General features: G+C 42.4%; 1 protein-coding gene across 2 annotated transcripts; it reads left to right on the top strand.

Annotated features, from left to right (window-relative positions):
- The first annotated feature begins 999 nt into the window (after nt 1-999).
- Nucleotides 1000-15356, top strand: LOC124111982 (1-deoxypentalenic acid 11-beta-hydroxylase-like). Of its 2 annotated transcripts, none has more exons than XM_046471917.2 (10): nt 1000-1225; nt 3238-3405; nt 5772-5889; nt 6633-6733; nt 7659-7800; nt 8409-8503; nt 9513-9618; nt 10009-10093; nt 12948-13149; nt 14257-15356. In XM_046471917.2, exons 2-10 carry the CDS (start codon nt 3256-3258, stop codon nt 14383-14385), a joined length of 1128 nt encoding a protein of 375 aa, XP_046327873.2. In that variant the 5' UTR covers nt 1000-1225; nt 3238-3255; the 3' UTR covers nt 14386-15356. The 2 variants fall into 2 exon arrangements, with proteins under 2 accessions (XP_046327873.2, XP_046327874.2); XM_046471918.2 differs by lacking the exon at nt 1000-1225 and adding an exon at nt 2723-2779.
- Nucleotides 15357-17000: the final 1644 nt, after the last annotated feature.

Raw genomic sequence — 17000 nt, 5'->3', positions numbered from 1 at the left:
TGAGGTCCAGGGTAAGACTGAATTGTTCCTTAAATCAGTTCTTGTACCTGGAAAGTACATATGAGTTTTATCCTGGTATAAGGATTTTGAAAATCTCTATGTGTATTAGAGATGTTATATGTTTCAAATTTACTTCGGGGGGTGGGGCGTGGTCACTACTTCAAAACGTGAGAGAGCTATTTTAACCAATCATATATGTTAAGTTTGACTAAAACGTGAGAATAATTCATTTTAAAGATATCCCTCCACCCCCACCCCTAAGAACATCCAAATTGATGGTGAAACCAATCAGGCCTTCATTTTTTTACCAAAATATGAACATGCTGTGTGTATTCAAGTGCTTACTCGAGTCTCAACTGAACTCGCACATTGTTACGCACTATCCTTTGTGTCAAGACCTGTGGAAATTGCACTGGAGTAACCTTACGACTTACAAATAGTTCTCAGTATTTTACCTTGACCTACAAATCTAGGGCTACAGCGGACCCCCAGTAAATAATTTTACGAATACCTACCGGAAATATATAGGGTCCTGTGAAGTAATGAAGTGATGTAGTGGGATATAAGATTACATAATTACTTTATTGCAGGAACTTCGTTCAGAACTGGGTACAATGAATATATTATGTGTGTCCGTCAGGAAGCAATGTTTTTGTTTTTCTGCGTGCATTCTATACATGTGTGGGTCCTGGACGCACATATCTGCGTCGTGTAAAAACCCTTCTTAGTACATAGTTCACAATCCGTCACCTGAAACGGAGTTCAAACCGAGAATATAAAGCATGCCCAGGAGGATCCAAATGCGGAATCTAAATGTATGTGTATGTATCATTCGTCACCACTCGCCCCTTTCCGTAACCTGCAAGAAAATCCGGCTTGTCCCGGAATAACACGAGTTGGTCACGAATGTGTATGTATAACGAAATATATCGAATGTTCAGGAAAAGACACGAGTTGTGCTGAATGGTTACGGAAAGGGGCGAGTGGTGACGAATGAGCTGGCGCATTCGCCCCTTTACGTAACCTTCGCAATTCGGCCTGTCCCGGAATTACACAAGTTGTCAGCTGGCGGAGGCTTGTAAACGCTATAGTTCCTTCGCATTTGCTTCACAGAACCGGGTCATCTGCTACACACCACTTGAGCCTCGGTTATTTGGCTTCCGTTAATTTTCATTGGAAAGTGGAATTTGTTGACAAGCGGTGTGGGATTGGAACAAATAAGCAGGTATTTTTTTATCGACCGTCGTCATGTCGTTACTGTTAACACGCATATCTACCTAGTTATGAAAATTAGTGACAACCAACAGAGACAATAAACCGATATATGGTCTCTGCAACCAACAACTCTGGCATTGCGCTACATGTCTGTGCACATGTTTAACCTAGCTATCACAATGCGGGTATCAGTTAGGAAAATGTTTCCGGGTTGTGGTTTGCATTGCATGTCACTCCGACCTCAAGAACAATGTGAGTAAATGATTATCCCGAAATAAAAGCCGTATATCGACGGCCCGCCTCTTTGAACGTATGGGCGGGTCTTAGGGTGCCATCTCTCGCACACACACACACACACACACACACACCTCCCGAAATCCCGCGTATCGATAGGGGGTTGGCAGCACGGAGCTTGAAAGTCTCTCCTCAAGACACCCCGGGTATGCGCACGAGAAAGTGCTGGGAAGACAACCGCATGAGTATTTGAGAGTGAGAGAAGGACCGCACGTGAAAGGAAACAATTGGAGATAAATGCGGAATATTAATAGTATTCAAGTAGTATTTAATATATCCGGCGACACTTGCTTAAAAAAAAGAATCCTCCCCCGCTATAACACCAACCACTAGCCCAGTTAGGTTTGCCTTACAGGCTTGACTGGGTGAAATAATCGGGTCCAAGGAGCAGCGAGGGCATTGTGTGTCGAGGTCGGTAAAATATTCAGTTATTGCCTGTCCTGTACTAAACAAGATCCTTTTGAATAGCAGCATTCCCTGCGAAATGCACAGGAGTAAGACGCCTAAAATACTCCTGACCTTTATTCTAGGCACTTTGAGGAGATAAGGTTGTGAAAGGTAGATTACAGATTGTACACGCTGAGTTATGTAACTTAAAGCTATCTCTCTAAGTGATGACATTGCTGTCAACACATATTGATGCCGCAGCTGGGTTAGTGACCATGACTAGCAGTGCAGGGTCATGTACGGGTCAGCTGCCTGTTATACAACGTCAGAGTGACTGAAATGGACGCTCCTGTCACCGTATCGCATCAACCGTTCATCGTTTATTTACAGTCATCTTGGTTATTCTGCCTGTAACTTGGGGCTAATCGTCCCATTATTAAAGTCAGTGATAAGGGTACATACATGATTACTTATACGAAACATAAATTAAACCAATTTCTTATTGATCATACCCACGATTTTAAAATTTCCTTTTATTTTAATGCAGCCTGGTCACCCAATAACGAGTTGTTTCGAAAACGTTTTAATTTAAAAAAACAACCACATGACGATTTGTGAGTGACAATTAAACATGTGATCGAGGACTTAATTTACAATACAGACAAATAACAACAGGTTCCTGTTGGTACGTCCCACCCCACCCCAGCAAATAAATAAAACATCAAAATAAAAACTGCACAACTCCCAAACCATAAGAACTTAATAAGGACAGAATTGATTAAGTATTTCAACTTCTTTAATTCAGTGTACGATTCGCCGTATGTTCCAGCACCTGTACCGAAAAAGTCGCATTTAAAGAATACGTTAAGGATCGAAGGTTAAGGTAAAGGTTTCCATTACTTAAAAAAACACTAGATGATAAAACATCGATATACCTTATTGTGAAACAATACACTGTGTCGCGGTATAAAAGGAATTCGATCAAAGTGTGCGAGAGAAAAAACACATGCAGCATGGATCAACTGAATTCATAACATGCCAAATTCATAACATGCAAAGGATTACATTTAAGCTAATGCGGTCTTTGGCGAATTCAACCATTTCGAAAACCCCTCACGGGGTTACACAGACACGAAGAAGGTTTAGGAGTTGAAGTCAGGCCTATCTTCATTGTTGCTACAGCTTCTAAAATGCCACTTATAGATACAGCTGAGATTATCTTCTGAATGTTGAGAACACAATTGCATGTCTATCATGACCTGTTAGTTGTGACTTTGTTGCTTGCTTTTGAGCAGCTCTATTTGTTTCTCCACTACCAATTTATGTTGTCTTCCGTTCCAGATAACACATTGCAACAGTATGTCGGCGGAGACAGAAGTCGTACCCCCTCGTTACCCGGGGCAAGTCGACACGCCTTTCCCGGAAGTATTCAACACAATGCCTAAACAGCCGGATCGGAAAAAACCGGGGCAACTCTCGGAGACAATGATAAAACAATTCTTTGAAAAGGTTTGTTGCTTAAGATAAAGTCAGACCTACTTGTGTAAGAGGTCCACCTGCCACCTTTGAGGCGTGTTTAAGAAAATTAAAATACTGGAAATGAAAAAAAGGAAATATATGTCTATAGTAACCATTTACTTCAAGATTTACAGTTACATCAACGTTTTGAGATATTTGTTCTGTCCCGTTCGCCCCAGTAAAGTCTTCCCCTGAATTGAAAGAACAGACCCTCCCCACCCCCACCAAGAACAACAACAATAACAGATACAAAAACAAATCGAACGTACAAAAGATGTGTGCGTGTGTATTGTATACAATAACACATTACTCTCGCATAACACAAACTTCACTCACTTAGGTTTTCATCACCATCATGCAAATTTATGTGGTAATCGTAGGCAGCTCATTAATCTTTACTCAGGAAAGTGACCAATAAATCTGGAAACTGACTGAGGCCGGCACTGTGGAGTTTACATAGCCTTGTGTTCGTAATATATAACCTGGAACAGATTTCTCGGAAGAAAACGTGTTTTGTGTGAAAAGACTATTTTAGGGCCGCTTCATGTTTTTATGACACTTTGAACCCCTTAAATGATATAGAGAATACAAGGATAATAGGGGAATGGAACGTTTAAGGACAGATGATGCTTGTGCACCACAGCAGTGTTAAAGCTATTACAACTTAATATAACTTAATATAACAACGGTCTATTCAAAGATGATATTTCCCATTTATTTGCTTTGTTGATACCAATAGTGTAGCATTTTTTATTTTATATGGAAATTCATAGACTTAAGCTCTGGCCTGCATCGAGTTCGTGTGCAGGATTTTACAACGCCTCAATCACTTTAGTGTCCGTGTTTTCTCTCGTGTTCAACGACGTTGCCAGCAACAATGAAGCCGTTTCACAACGGCCTGAAAATAATCAAGTCTGGAACACACGAACCAGTGATTGATGTTATGAGCAACACCCAACGCCGTTGGTGTTGGATTTTCACGCGCAACAAGCCAAGGTGCCGAGCCTGACTGCCTGATCCGTTTCACTTCTCACAATTATGTTGGCATAATTATGACCTTTTTAATCCAGGAATTACTCGTGGTCCCTGGAGAGAGTACACTGTTAAAAAGGAGCTCATGTATTTTATTTATTTTCAGATGTTGCGTTTTACATATGACTGTCGCTATCGTATAAGCCACATAAGATATTCGGACGTATTATTACATGCAGCGCATCAATCAAAAGTTCTTTTTTGTGTGTGCGAAATAATCAGAATAATATTGTATTGTACTAGTGATGAGTGAATATCGTCAACGCTGCGTTCAGCAATACTCCAGCTATTTCACGACTACATGTTAATAATTGTTGACAGACCACACAAACCAGTGATTGAAAGCATGATAAATAGCTTTTACCACACACATTACTTCAAAGTGAGTGAGTGAGTGAGTATGGTTTTACGCCGCTTTTAGCAATATTCCAGCAATATCACGGCGGGGGACACAAGAAATGGGCTTCACACATTGTACCCATGTCGGGAATCGAACCCGGGTCTTCGGCGTGACGAGCGAACGCTTTAACCACTAGGCTACCCGACCGCCCCCATTACTTCAAAGGAAACGACTAGTTTTTTTGGTGCACAAATGAGCTAAAATCTTTATATAATATAAAATAAATAAAAATCCAAACACCTAGCTGTCGGCAGTAGGGCTGCAGGAGGGTTCCTGGCGTTTCCATTGTTGATTAGCATACATTTTCTTGTTGGTATGCAGTAGAAAGACGCCCGACCACATGTACATTTAGCTGTGGGGTCACTACAATTCTCATGAGTTTCATAGTCCTATAAACCCGTGAAGATCCGGGGTAGAATAGGTCTTCAGCAACCCACGCTTGCCGTAAAAGGCGACTATGCTTGTCGTAAAAGGCGACTAACGGGATCGGGTGGTCAGGCTCGCTGACTTGGTTGATGTATGTCATCGATCCCAATTGCGTGGATCGATGCTCATGATATTAATCACTGGATTGTCTGGTCCAGACTCGATTTTTTACAGACCGCAGTCATATAGCTGGAATATTGCTGAGTGCGGCGTAAAACAACCAACCAAACCAACCAATCATAGTCTTATATGCATGCGCAAACGTGTTTGCAGGATAACGCCGCACTCACAACATTACAGCTAAATGACGACTGTCTGTACACTTCTGTAATTAACATTATGAACGTCGGATGCGTTGACATGCCATCACCGAGCCTGACCACCCGATCCATTGAGCCGCCCTTTACGATTGGCATAGGTTGCCAGGGTCCTAACCCACGGGTCCAGCACGCCGCTGGTCTCGAACCACGGATAAGTTTATGTTCTTTTTCTATTTTAGGGATATGTACTTGTTGAGGACTTTTTCACACGAGAGGAGTTGGACCCCTGCCGTACCGCTATAGAGGTCCTTCTAGAAGATCTGGTCCAGTGGCTGTTCAAGGCAGGAAAAATCACAGGTTGGTTCCTTTGTGTGAGTGACCATGTTTTGAAATGAAATAGATAAACCTTGTGAATTATTTGTACACTCGTTCTATTGGTGATTAAACGTTCCTGATGCAGATAAAAAGTCTGTTTTACTTTCATTTGGTTTATTTTTGCAAAGGTATGTGTATATGTATGTGGATGTTTTGTCAAACTTATTTCATTCATTCTGAGTTCTATCCCCTATCAACCTATGCTGTATTCACCCTATGCTGTTATCACCCTATTCTGTCTTCACCCTATGCTGTTATCACCCAATGCTATATTCGGCCCATGCTGTATTCACCCTATGCTGTTATCACCCAATCCTATATTCGCCCCATGCTGTTGTCAAACTATTCTGTTTTCACCTTATGCTGTTATCACTCTATGCTGTTATCACTCTATGCTGTATTCACCCTATGCTGTATTCACCCTATGCTGTTATCACCCAATGCTATATTCGCCCCATGCTGTTATCAAACTATTGTTTTCACCTTATGCTGTTATCACTCTATGCTGTATTCACCCTATGCTGTATTCACCCTATTCTGTTATCACCCAATGCTATATTCGCCCCATGCTGTTATCACCCTATGCTGTACTCACCCTATACTGTTATCAACCTATTCTGTATTCACCCTATCCTTTATTCACTCTGTGCTGTATTCACCCTATTCTGTATTCACACTACGCCGTTGTCACTCATTGTTATATTCGCCTTATGTTCTGTTGGTAGATACATACAAGGACCTAGGTCTCTTTCAAAGACTGACCCAGGTGGAGAAGGATTTCCCAGGTGCAAACATCCTCCTGCATAAGCTGGGCAAGCTCCCTCCAGTGAGTAAACTATTCATGATCATTAGATGACGCACGCTTTATGATGCAGGCCATTAGTTGTGTTCACCTCCATCAATCAGAAACTGAGTACCTCTCCCTCCCCGTCACATCCTCCACGAGACCCGTGAAGATTCCGGGGTAGAATAGGTCTTCAGCAACCCATGCTTGCCGTAAAAGGCGACTATGCTTGTCATAAGAGGCGACAAACGGGATCGGGTGGTCAGGCTCGCTGACTTGGTTGATGCATGTTATCGATCCCAATTGCGTGGTTCGATGCTCATTATGTCCATCACTGGATTGTCTGGTCCAGACTCGATTATTTACAGACCGCCGCCATATAGCCGGAATATTGCTGAGTGTGGCGTTAAACAACAAACAAACAAACAAGTGAAAACATACTCCATGATTATGTTAAGTATTCTGAAAGCATTCGCCACGAAAGCTTAGTTTGGGACATGCTGTCTTAGAGCATCATGTCCCTGGCTCATGAATGCAGTTTAATTGAACAGACACTTTTGACGTCATGTCATTCGGCCTCAAGCCGAAGGCGTGGCAGAGAAAGGGCACAGGGCAGTCAGCATAATGGAATGGGGTTATAATGCATTGGATATTCTTCGCCACTGATTCGCAGTAACTAAAGATGTTTAAGTTAATATTTTCTAAGCATTAACACAGCAAACGTGCAACGAGCTGACTTGTTTGATTCCGTAAATCGATGCTCATGATGTCAATCACTGGATTGCCTGGTCCAGACACGATTATTTACAGGTCGTTGTTATATAGCTGGAATGCGGCGTTAAAGAAAAGAACGAAAAAAAGAAAGATAGAATCTCATAATATGCATCCTTGTGGGAATTGCTGATCAGAAAAGAAAGCAGAATATTGATTTAATATCTTACAGTTTGCTTTGCTTTGTACATGACAGGCATTTCGAAATCTGTGGTCTAACGACCGCTTGCTCAATGTGATCGAGCAACTGATTGGCCCCGACATTGCAGGACATCCGGTGTGGAATCTGCGCACAAAAACACCCCAGAACGAGGCTACAACAGTTCCCTGGCACCAAGGTATCTATAGAGCACTAGACATGTCTTGAGAGAAGCTACCAATACAAGCTGGAATACCACAAGAAACACGAAATCTCCTATTTTTTAAAATCCACATCCCAATGGCTTTTAATCAGTTCATTTTAAGTACGTGTACTTTATTTCACCGAAATTGAAGTCTGAATAAGGAATCCAGTTGGTGTGTTCGTAGGGGTGGCCATCTTGTTTTAGTAAACGCGAATGCTTTTTGGAATCCTTATTCAGAGTGCACTATCGGTGAAATAATGTATATATAATTGGAGAGTGATGCTTCAGGAAGTCATTGGCATAAATTCGACCGTCTAACAGGGCGATCCGTATCCCTTGATGTCGATCCGTATCCCAACTGATATCGAACATATGTGGGGATATGGTAACCGCAGCGAGGAGGGAAGTTATGTTTGACTTTTAATTAAAAACAAACAATTATCTCTCGTTTTTATTTCACAGACAATATAAAAATAGAATGTTTTTAACTGTTAATTTAATTTTGACCAAATGCAGGGATTAGAGTAAGTCCTTAGTGTTCATTATGTGAAGTATGCATATTAAACAGGGTTGGCTATATTAAGTGTTGTTGATACCTGTAGATTGTGCATACCTGGACAATGAATCGTATGAGGTCCTCCAGCCTACAGCCTGGATCCCCCTGCTGGACACTACCGAGGAGAACGGGTGTTTGCAGGTACTGCAGTTTTAAAAGGGGCTCGTTATGCCAAAAGACTCATTTTCAGTTATTTCCTAGTTACTCCTTTCCTTAATGTCCAGATTTGACAACCGCTAAATTGATACCCTGAATGAGTAGACATGAACGTCACACCACAGTAGTTATGTAGTCAAATTTGACACTTTGTTTAATGCCAAAATGTGGGCCATTGATGTGTGCTTGTGGCACTGGAAACTGATCTTCGGATTAAAATAATGAAATTGGGTACATCTTTACTTTCAAGCACCCCTCTCATATATGAATGCACTTCTGATCCAAGTTAGAATGTTTCCACAGCACTATATGGTCTGTATGAGTCTCGTGATTTTTGAAAAGTAGGTGACCGTATTCGACAAGCTCAGCTCATGTGAGTTTCTAGGGTTTCGGTCTTGCCATATACTAAAACACATGTTACATATGGGGGCCTCCTTTGGCAGCTGGGGGCACGGGTTGCCCAGTCGTCTAAGGCGTCGCGATTCGCTGTGCAGAGTTGCGTCCCTTGGACACGCCAGAAACCTATGATTGTGGGTTCGAGTCCCGGTTCGCCCCAATTATGTTTCTAGGTTTGTCAGCACCATTCCCGTGCTCGTGGGTTTCACCGAAGTGGTAAACGTCTGAGACCTGCATCACTTCGGGCTTTCCCCCCACATTTAGCTGACACGCCGCGATATAAATGGAATACTGTTAAAAGCGGCGTTAATCCCAACTCACTCACTCACTCACCTTAGCCAGCTAACTATTTTCAAAATGTGCATCTGTTCACCCATCACTGACTGGGTACCAGGTAGGGTGAGATGGTAGTGTCATGATAAGGCAGCTTGAGTTGTATACTCCCCAGCGAGGTGAGACTTCAACTGCACACTAAATCCATTTAGCGTTGTTTTAAGAAACGCATGGAACCAAAATGATGAATTTGACGCATTAAATAAACATGTCAGCATTAATCCTCATTCAAAGTTCACTTACGATGCTCTGTTTCTGGGCGCAGGTTGCAGTAGGGGGTCACCGCAGTGGAAAGATAGCCACTCATCAGTGTTGCTATGGTGGCACGTGGTATGTCATGCTGGAAGAAGAGGAAATGGAGAAATCTCTGGGTAATCATCATGTTATTTTCATAAACTGGGCTCCGTCTCTTCATGTCACAATATAAGTTGACGATGAGCATAGAGAGGCGAGAACCAGCTGATTGTACCCGTGAAGATCCGGGTTAGAAATGATCTTCAGCAACCCATGCTTGTCGTAAGAGGCCACTAACAGGATAGGGTAGTCGTGGACTTGGTTGATGCATGTCATCGTATCCGCACTCAGCAATAATCCAGCTATATGACGGCGATCTGTAAATAATCTGGGACCAGACAATCCACTGGCATTCATTGTGTCGAAGCTGCGTTATATCAGATTGACCGTGTTCTTGACCATGTGAACATAACACAACGTTCGTTAACCCCATGCTAAGTTGATGGTCCCGTTCTCTGTTGACGCAGGCGTTGACCTGAAGAAGGACCTGCTGAGCTGCCCCGTTCCCTATGGAGGCTTCCTTCTCTTCAACAACGTTATTCCACACAGGAGGTATGCCTCTGTTCAACGTAGCCATACTGCTAACATTACCCCCTTCTGATTCCAGCATCCCATGCTTGGCATCGTAGCCAGCTACTGATTTCTCTGTTGTGTTTCTCTGTTTCTTCGTGTTTTAGTGACAGATAGATAGTTTATATATGTCCCAGATGGTTTATTTATGTCATACACTGGGCATATATACAATATGTAAGACAAAAATAAAACATGCTCAAGCCACTCCATCAGTCACGAGAGGCACCAGATGTATCCTATTACACATGAGAGATGATGCAGATAACTAAGAGTGTACAGAAAAACGGACTTAAACACAAATACACGATTGCTAAAAATGTGACAACTTTTCATTAGATAAAATACTAAAACCGTTAGCTTTTTCCATATACCGTTGTTAAAAGGGTCAAGTAAACTGATATTCGTGGGACAGTTAGGAAGACAATAGACCAGTGAAGTTCCGGGTAGAGAATAAATAGGTCTGCAGCAACCCAAGCTTGCCGTTAATAATGCCCGCCTTTTCACTAGGACCACGAATATCCCAAATCACCCCGAATCGGAAACTTTCGAAATTCGTGATGATCATGATTCGGGCAATAATGCAAACTTTCGTGGCTAATCGGGTTGAAAAATATGAAGAATACCAGGAATGGGTTAAGAAACATGTACGAATTACAAGATTCATGTACAGATCATACACGAATTTTAAGAATCACCTACGACTAAGTGACGAATATCCCGAATGTTGTTACTTAATTCTTACATGATTCGTAGTTGACTCGGGACATTCGTAGCTGTTTGGGGATGTTTTCGGATTGAGGACAAGGTTGAGATTGGGAGCCACGAATCGCTAAGAATAGCCAAGAATGCAAAAGAATCGATTTCGAAGCTGTTACGGAACATAAGAATTAATTACGAATGGATTACGATACAGCCACGAAATTGCAATTCGGGGACCCTTCCACGAACGTTTTTGACAAACAAAATTTCTCGCCGATTCGACGAACTCCCGCGAACTGTACGAATGTTTGGGAGTCAAATAAGATTCATTTAAGAACTTCAAGGAATGATTGAGATTTATCTACGAACATGGACGATTTCCTGTTCGGGGTGATTCGGGATATTCTAGGTCGTAGTGAAATGGGGGTATTTAAGAGGCGACTAACGGGATCGGGTGGTCAGGCTTGCTGACTTGGTTGATGCATGTGATCGTTTCCCATTTGCCTAGATTGATGCTCATGATGCCAATCACTGGATTGTCTCGTCGATTTTGTTAACAGACCACCGTGCTTAGCTGGAATATTGCTGAGTTAAACAACAAACAAACAAAGACAGTGGATGTCGTGCTCGACAGAATCTGAACAGGCGAAACAGTTTCTCTTGTTGGATTAGTCAGTTGGCCAGGGGTGAAAAACAAGATTTTCGTTCCCACATTTTCCTGTATATCTTAACTGCATAATATTTATATTTATAACCAAACATATTACCTGTTATCAAAGACATAATTTGAATAGTTTAATGACTTAATAAAAATGTTTCAGCCAATTTTGTCAAATTATGCACACTTGCAAGCTTACTACCTGTTGGAAATCGTGTGCAGATACGTCCTTCGTGCAATAGAAACAAATTAGGTATACAGGAAAAAGTGGGAACGAAAATCTTAACTAAGCCTCTTTTCCTCTTGTGGCCAACTTACTGGATGAGATATTTTCATATCTTCCGGTCTCGAGCCGCAAGGGGTCACTGCAAGGGGATGACATACTCTCTGCCCATTCGTCACCACTCGCCCCTTTCCGTAACCTGCAAGAAGACTCGTCCCCCTATCGATGAATGTTATGTGCGAAAATACGACAACCAATCAGAATGCGCGTATGATTTCAAGTTCTTTGTCAAATAATCCCTCAGAAATAATTTCTGTTTTTACATATGTCTTGCATCTAAAAATATACCCAAGACACAGTTAAATGTGTTCAATCATACTGTATAATTTCGCATGTCCTGATGTGCTTTTAATTGCATCTGAAATATAAATGATATATGGGGAAATATATGTGAACCATTGCGCAACGAGTTGACAATTGTTTTAGGTATGCCCGTTTGCGCTAAGACGGAACCCGGTTGCAAAAATGGCCACGAGAGGGGCACTAGTCGCTATTCGGCTTGTCCCGGAATAACACGAGTTGGTCACGAATGACTCTCTGCCAAGTCAGGGGTCATCAGAACTTAACGGGTTTGCATACGTACGTTCCTCCATCACCGTCAATACATGGGGTCGCTATGCGGTGCAGTCGCTATTGTAACCTACGAATCAACGTACAGCTAGATTCCTGCATGAGGCTACATCGGCAATATTTAGCGACTAATATCGCACGTGTCACAATTTATGCAGTATAGGGGCCGTATGAATTCACGGGTAATGAGGAACGTAATGTGTGCAAAACGTGAAATATTGACGATGGTGTTCATGTGTATGTGTGATCTGGTCGTCTTAAGCCCCGGAAGACGTTGTACATAGTAACGTCCTGTGGCAGGATCCTCTGATCTTGGGTTCGTACATCATATTCTCCCCGATAATGATCCTTGGTTTGTCGGCACCAATCTGGTAAACGCCACGGACCTGTAACACACTGGGCTGTCCACACACATTAAGCTGATATGCCCTGATGTAGGCGACATTTTTAGTGGAGCTCAACCCTTCACTCTATCTGTTTCTAGCCTTCTGAATCTCTCCCAAGACATCCGACGGACCTGTGTCACACTGGGCTGTCCACACATATTAAACTGACAGGCCCTGATGTAGGCGACATTTTTAGTGGAGCACACCCCTTCACTTACTCACTCTGTCTGTTTCTAGCCTTCCGAATCTCTCCCAAGACGTCCGATGGAGTTTAGATCTCAGATGGCAGCGGCCGGACAGGCCAGTCGGCTTCTATGGTCTCAAGGACAGCATTCTCATGAGGTCATCGGGAGACCCTGATCACGTGATCAACTGGGATTCGTTCGACGAAGTGGACAGGCACAAGAAAGCTAAACAAGACGCTCCGAAAATAAATCCAGTACGTTTCAGAATGACGATGTCCTCAAAACGTGCTACACGTTTTCAAGTATGGCATTAGTGAGAAGTTGAACATATATATATATATATTCAAATTGTTCTTCCCTTAACTCGGGTTCGTTTACCCTAAATGGACTTGGGATGCAACCAAATTAGATCGGACCGTGAAGATCCGGGGTAGACTAGGTATTCAACAACCTATGCATGCCCCAAAAGGCGACTAACAGGATCGGGTGATAAGGCTCGCTGACTTGGTTGATGCATGTCATCGTTTCCCAGTTGCGTGGATCGATGCTCATGATGTCAATCACTGGAATGTCTTGTCCAGACTCGATTATTTACAGACCTCCGTCATACAGCTGGAATATTGCTGAGTGCGGCGTTAAGCAACAAACAATCAAATTACGCCGGGTGGTCAGGCTCTGTCACTTGGCTGATTGCATGAACTATTGCTCGTACTCCAGTCACGGGATTGTCTGGTTCAGTCTCGAGGATTTACGGGCCACTGTGATGTAACTGGAATATTGCTGAGTGCAGCGTTAAACAACAAACAAACACCAAACTTGCAGTTATGTTACGCAGAACATCCAGCATATACACTGTAGGATTTATACGAAATATTTTTCGGGAACAGAATAGTTATTTGTTTAATTTTTTTAATAGAAAAAACACAGTTTAGGAATTTAAATGTTATGAACGTTAAGTCTTTGATATGCATTTAAAAGTTTTGAAATCCCCTTTATCAGGTGAATACTGAAAATGAGTATTCATTGTTTTCACTGCGAATTAATTGGCTTCACTCCCGTTTATTCCATTGGCTTCCTTGTTATATGGGGTCACGGGTGGCTCAGTCGTCTGAGGCGCCGCAATTCGTTGTGCAAATGGGTTAACGTCTGAGACCTGAATCACTTCGGCCTTTCCTACCACATTTAGCTGACTCTCCGTGATACAACTGCAATACTGTCCAAATCAGCGTTAAATCAAACTCACTCACTCAGTCAGTCACTCATCATTATATAGTTACCGTTGTACATTAATCCTACCCATCGTGTATATATATATTGACTCACATAGTTGACTCATTATGCACGTTTAATTCCTGTGCAAGGTTGGCGAGGAGGAGGAGTTCGACACGACCATCCAGGGACCATGGATGAAGAAGTGGGCAATGGTCCACATGAACCAGCATACGGATAGGCTGGGAAAGGCCGACGAAACGTCTTGGCATAAAGCATAGTAACCACGGGAACGGGTGTCCAGTCGCCTTGGGAGACACATTCGACATCATTAAGCTTACTATTTTTGTTCTTTTTACCTCAGTACACATACACCCAGCACGCTAAGTTACGATTCCCAGATCTGCAGAATCATCTAGACTAAGAACTGTTTTAGAATTCCTAGATACTGTAGCTTTTCCAGGCAGTCGTAAATGTCTATAGGTCCCTTTGTTGTTTGAAGTTTTAGGACGATTGTAGAATTCCTAGATCCTGTAGCTTTTCCATGCAGTCGTAAACGTCTATAGGTCCCTTTGTTGTTTGGATACTGTTGGACACAGTTGGACACTGATGAAGTGATTGCTCGCTGTTGTCCGGTCTCAATAAACTTCAATTTTTTTATATTTATCATAATTAGAATCTGATAAGTCGAATCGGATGTGTCAAATTTTCGGTTGTCTCGATCTGTTTACTTATTTTAGAAAACATCTTTCGAACAGGTCACTGTGAGAAGGTGAGCAGCCCTTTGTCATAAATCCTTCTTATGTATTTTCTTTACTTCATCTGACTAAAATTTCTTAAACTTACAAGTAACTGCATCTTTAACGGACATTAACCGTAAACCAGTTACAGAAAGGCCAAATGAAGGTGATTGGGATGCATGTATTACATGTGCCGTTGTAGATTTGAAGTGTCTTTAACAGTCCCTGAACAATATACCTATACAGTTCGACATTCAACATAGCGTCAATAACCATAAGAAAATATGCAAATTGAGTTCATTGACGTATAACCTTCTCATTTCATGTGGGTCTGCATATGTAGGGGCACATTTGTTTGTTTTCGTTTGAACTTTTTGTTTCGTTTTAAATCTGAGCAAAATTCATTGGCTATGGATGAATCGGAACTCGTCAAACAGAATTAGAGGAAGCCATCGAGTGACACCCAAAGGTTGGGAGACCAAAGAAACACGTGACCTGAATACGTCTGTAAACATCTTGCACGGGAACAAAAGGGAAAGAAGACACGTGGCGCAACAAAATAGCACAATGTTAGCCTCGTTTCGGGATTAAGCACCATCGTGGATGAACGCTCGATGGCTGACTTGGAACTGTTCATTTAATTATGTTTCACCACTATACACGTGGTACTGTTTACAGTTCACAAATCAGGTGACATGAAGGAACGTTGGCCTGGGAGAGTAGTTGGATGGGTGACCACGTTCAGCAGCTTGACTCCTGAGAGCTTCTGGGGCTTCGGTCCTGCCCCACATAGAAGCACATGTAGCACATGTGGTGTCTCCTTGAGCAAGGGACTTTGTTCACCCAGCAATGTTTACTCGGTAGGCTAAGATTGTAATGTGGCTGTTAACCTTCTCGCGCCTCACAGGCAGCTTTGGGTGTATACTCCCAAGGGACGTGAGAATGAAAAACGAGTGCACACTGATTCATAGACCGGGGTAATAATGTAGCGCTTTGAGCATGCCTTAGGGAATGGTTTTGGCGAATTATGAATATGCGCATTATTATTATCATTATTATTATTTACAAATAATTGTGTATGCTGTCATGAAAGAGTGTTAAAGATAAGAGGTTGTGAAGATCGAAACGGTGGCTCTCTAAAGGGCACGTGGTAAACGTGCAAACTAACAATATGTAATCCAGATTTATGCTTAATATCGAACTGAGAGAACAATTTATACAGAGAAAAACCCCGTTAAAACGCACGGTACTAATCCAAGCGATATCGTCCTGATTAACAAATTTCCAGATCAGCGAATCATGGGTATGAAGAAATATCCCGTCGTACATATTTAAGGGTTCACAACAGTAACTGCCCGGAAGATGGGGATCCGGTTAAAACGGGGCCCGGAACAACGGGGTTTCACTGAATTAACGCTGAATTCTTTAGGCACGTGTACACAGAACATTACCCCATGTGCTGTAAAATGTTCTAAGGTAAACAGAGTGTCCAAAATGTCTCGAGTTTCGTCCCTTAGGCTTGCCAGGATCTTGTGAACGTTGGTTCGTATCCTGGTTCGCCTTGTTTAAGATTCCGTTGTCGTGGGTTACACTACAGTTGTGAATTCCTGGGACCCGCATCTCTTTGGGCTTTCCAACTAAGCTGACACCCAGTTGTATTACCAATCTCATTAAAATCAGATCTTAGTACCCGTTAGACAACTTCTCGATTACAAATATGAAACCTGATCAAAAGAACATTCTGGAATGGCTAATAGATGGGCTAGATTGTATTGATTCAGTCGTTAAAACCGTAACTATCGTTCGGAATTAAGTTTTCAAGGTTGCATGATTAGAAATCACATTCCGACTGTCACTTTCATGATCTGGTAAGCGACGTTCTGATTGGTCGAATGGAGGTCGTTCTGACGTGACCCCTAATGGGATGAGACCGCCTCCGTGGTCTTGTGGTAGAGCGTCCGCCCGGAGAGCGGAAGGTCCAGGGTTCGATCCCGGGCCGCGTCATACAAAAAGACGTTAAAAGATTGTACTTGTTGTTACCCTGTCTAGCGCTCGGCATTAAGGGGCTAAAACAAGGACTGGTCGGCTCGGAGTCAGTATACTGTGTCTGAGTGGGGTATTCATGTTAAACTGCGGCATGGTATCTCAGTGAGCTA

The sequence above is a fragment of the Haliotis rufescens genome, unplaced genomic scaffold (genome assembly GCF_023055435.1).
Source record: "Haliotis rufescens isolate VD_foot unplaced genomic scaffold, xgHalRufe1.0.p SCAF_3, whole genome shotgun sequence".
In the NCBI taxonomy this organism is placed as follows: domain Eukaryota; kingdom Metazoa; phylum Mollusca; class Gastropoda; order Lepetellida; family Haliotidae; genus Haliotis; species Haliotis rufescens.
Note: the sequence above shows the minus strand (reverse complement) of the source record. Positions and strands in the feature narration are given on the sequence as shown.

Coding starts and splice junctions, on each gene's coding strand:
- LOC124111982 (XM_046471917.2), top strand. CDS start 3,256: ATGTCGGCGGAGACAGAAGTCGTACCCCCTCGTTACCCGGGGCAAGTC. Junction 10,094..12,947: donor AACGTTATTCCACACAGGAG/GTATGCCTCTGT, acceptor GTCTGTTTCTAG/CCTTCCGAATCTCTCCCAAG. Junction 13,150..14,256: donor ACGCTCCGAAAATAAATCCA/GTACGTTTCAGA, acceptor TTCCTGTGCAAG/GTTGGCGAGGAGGAGGAGTT.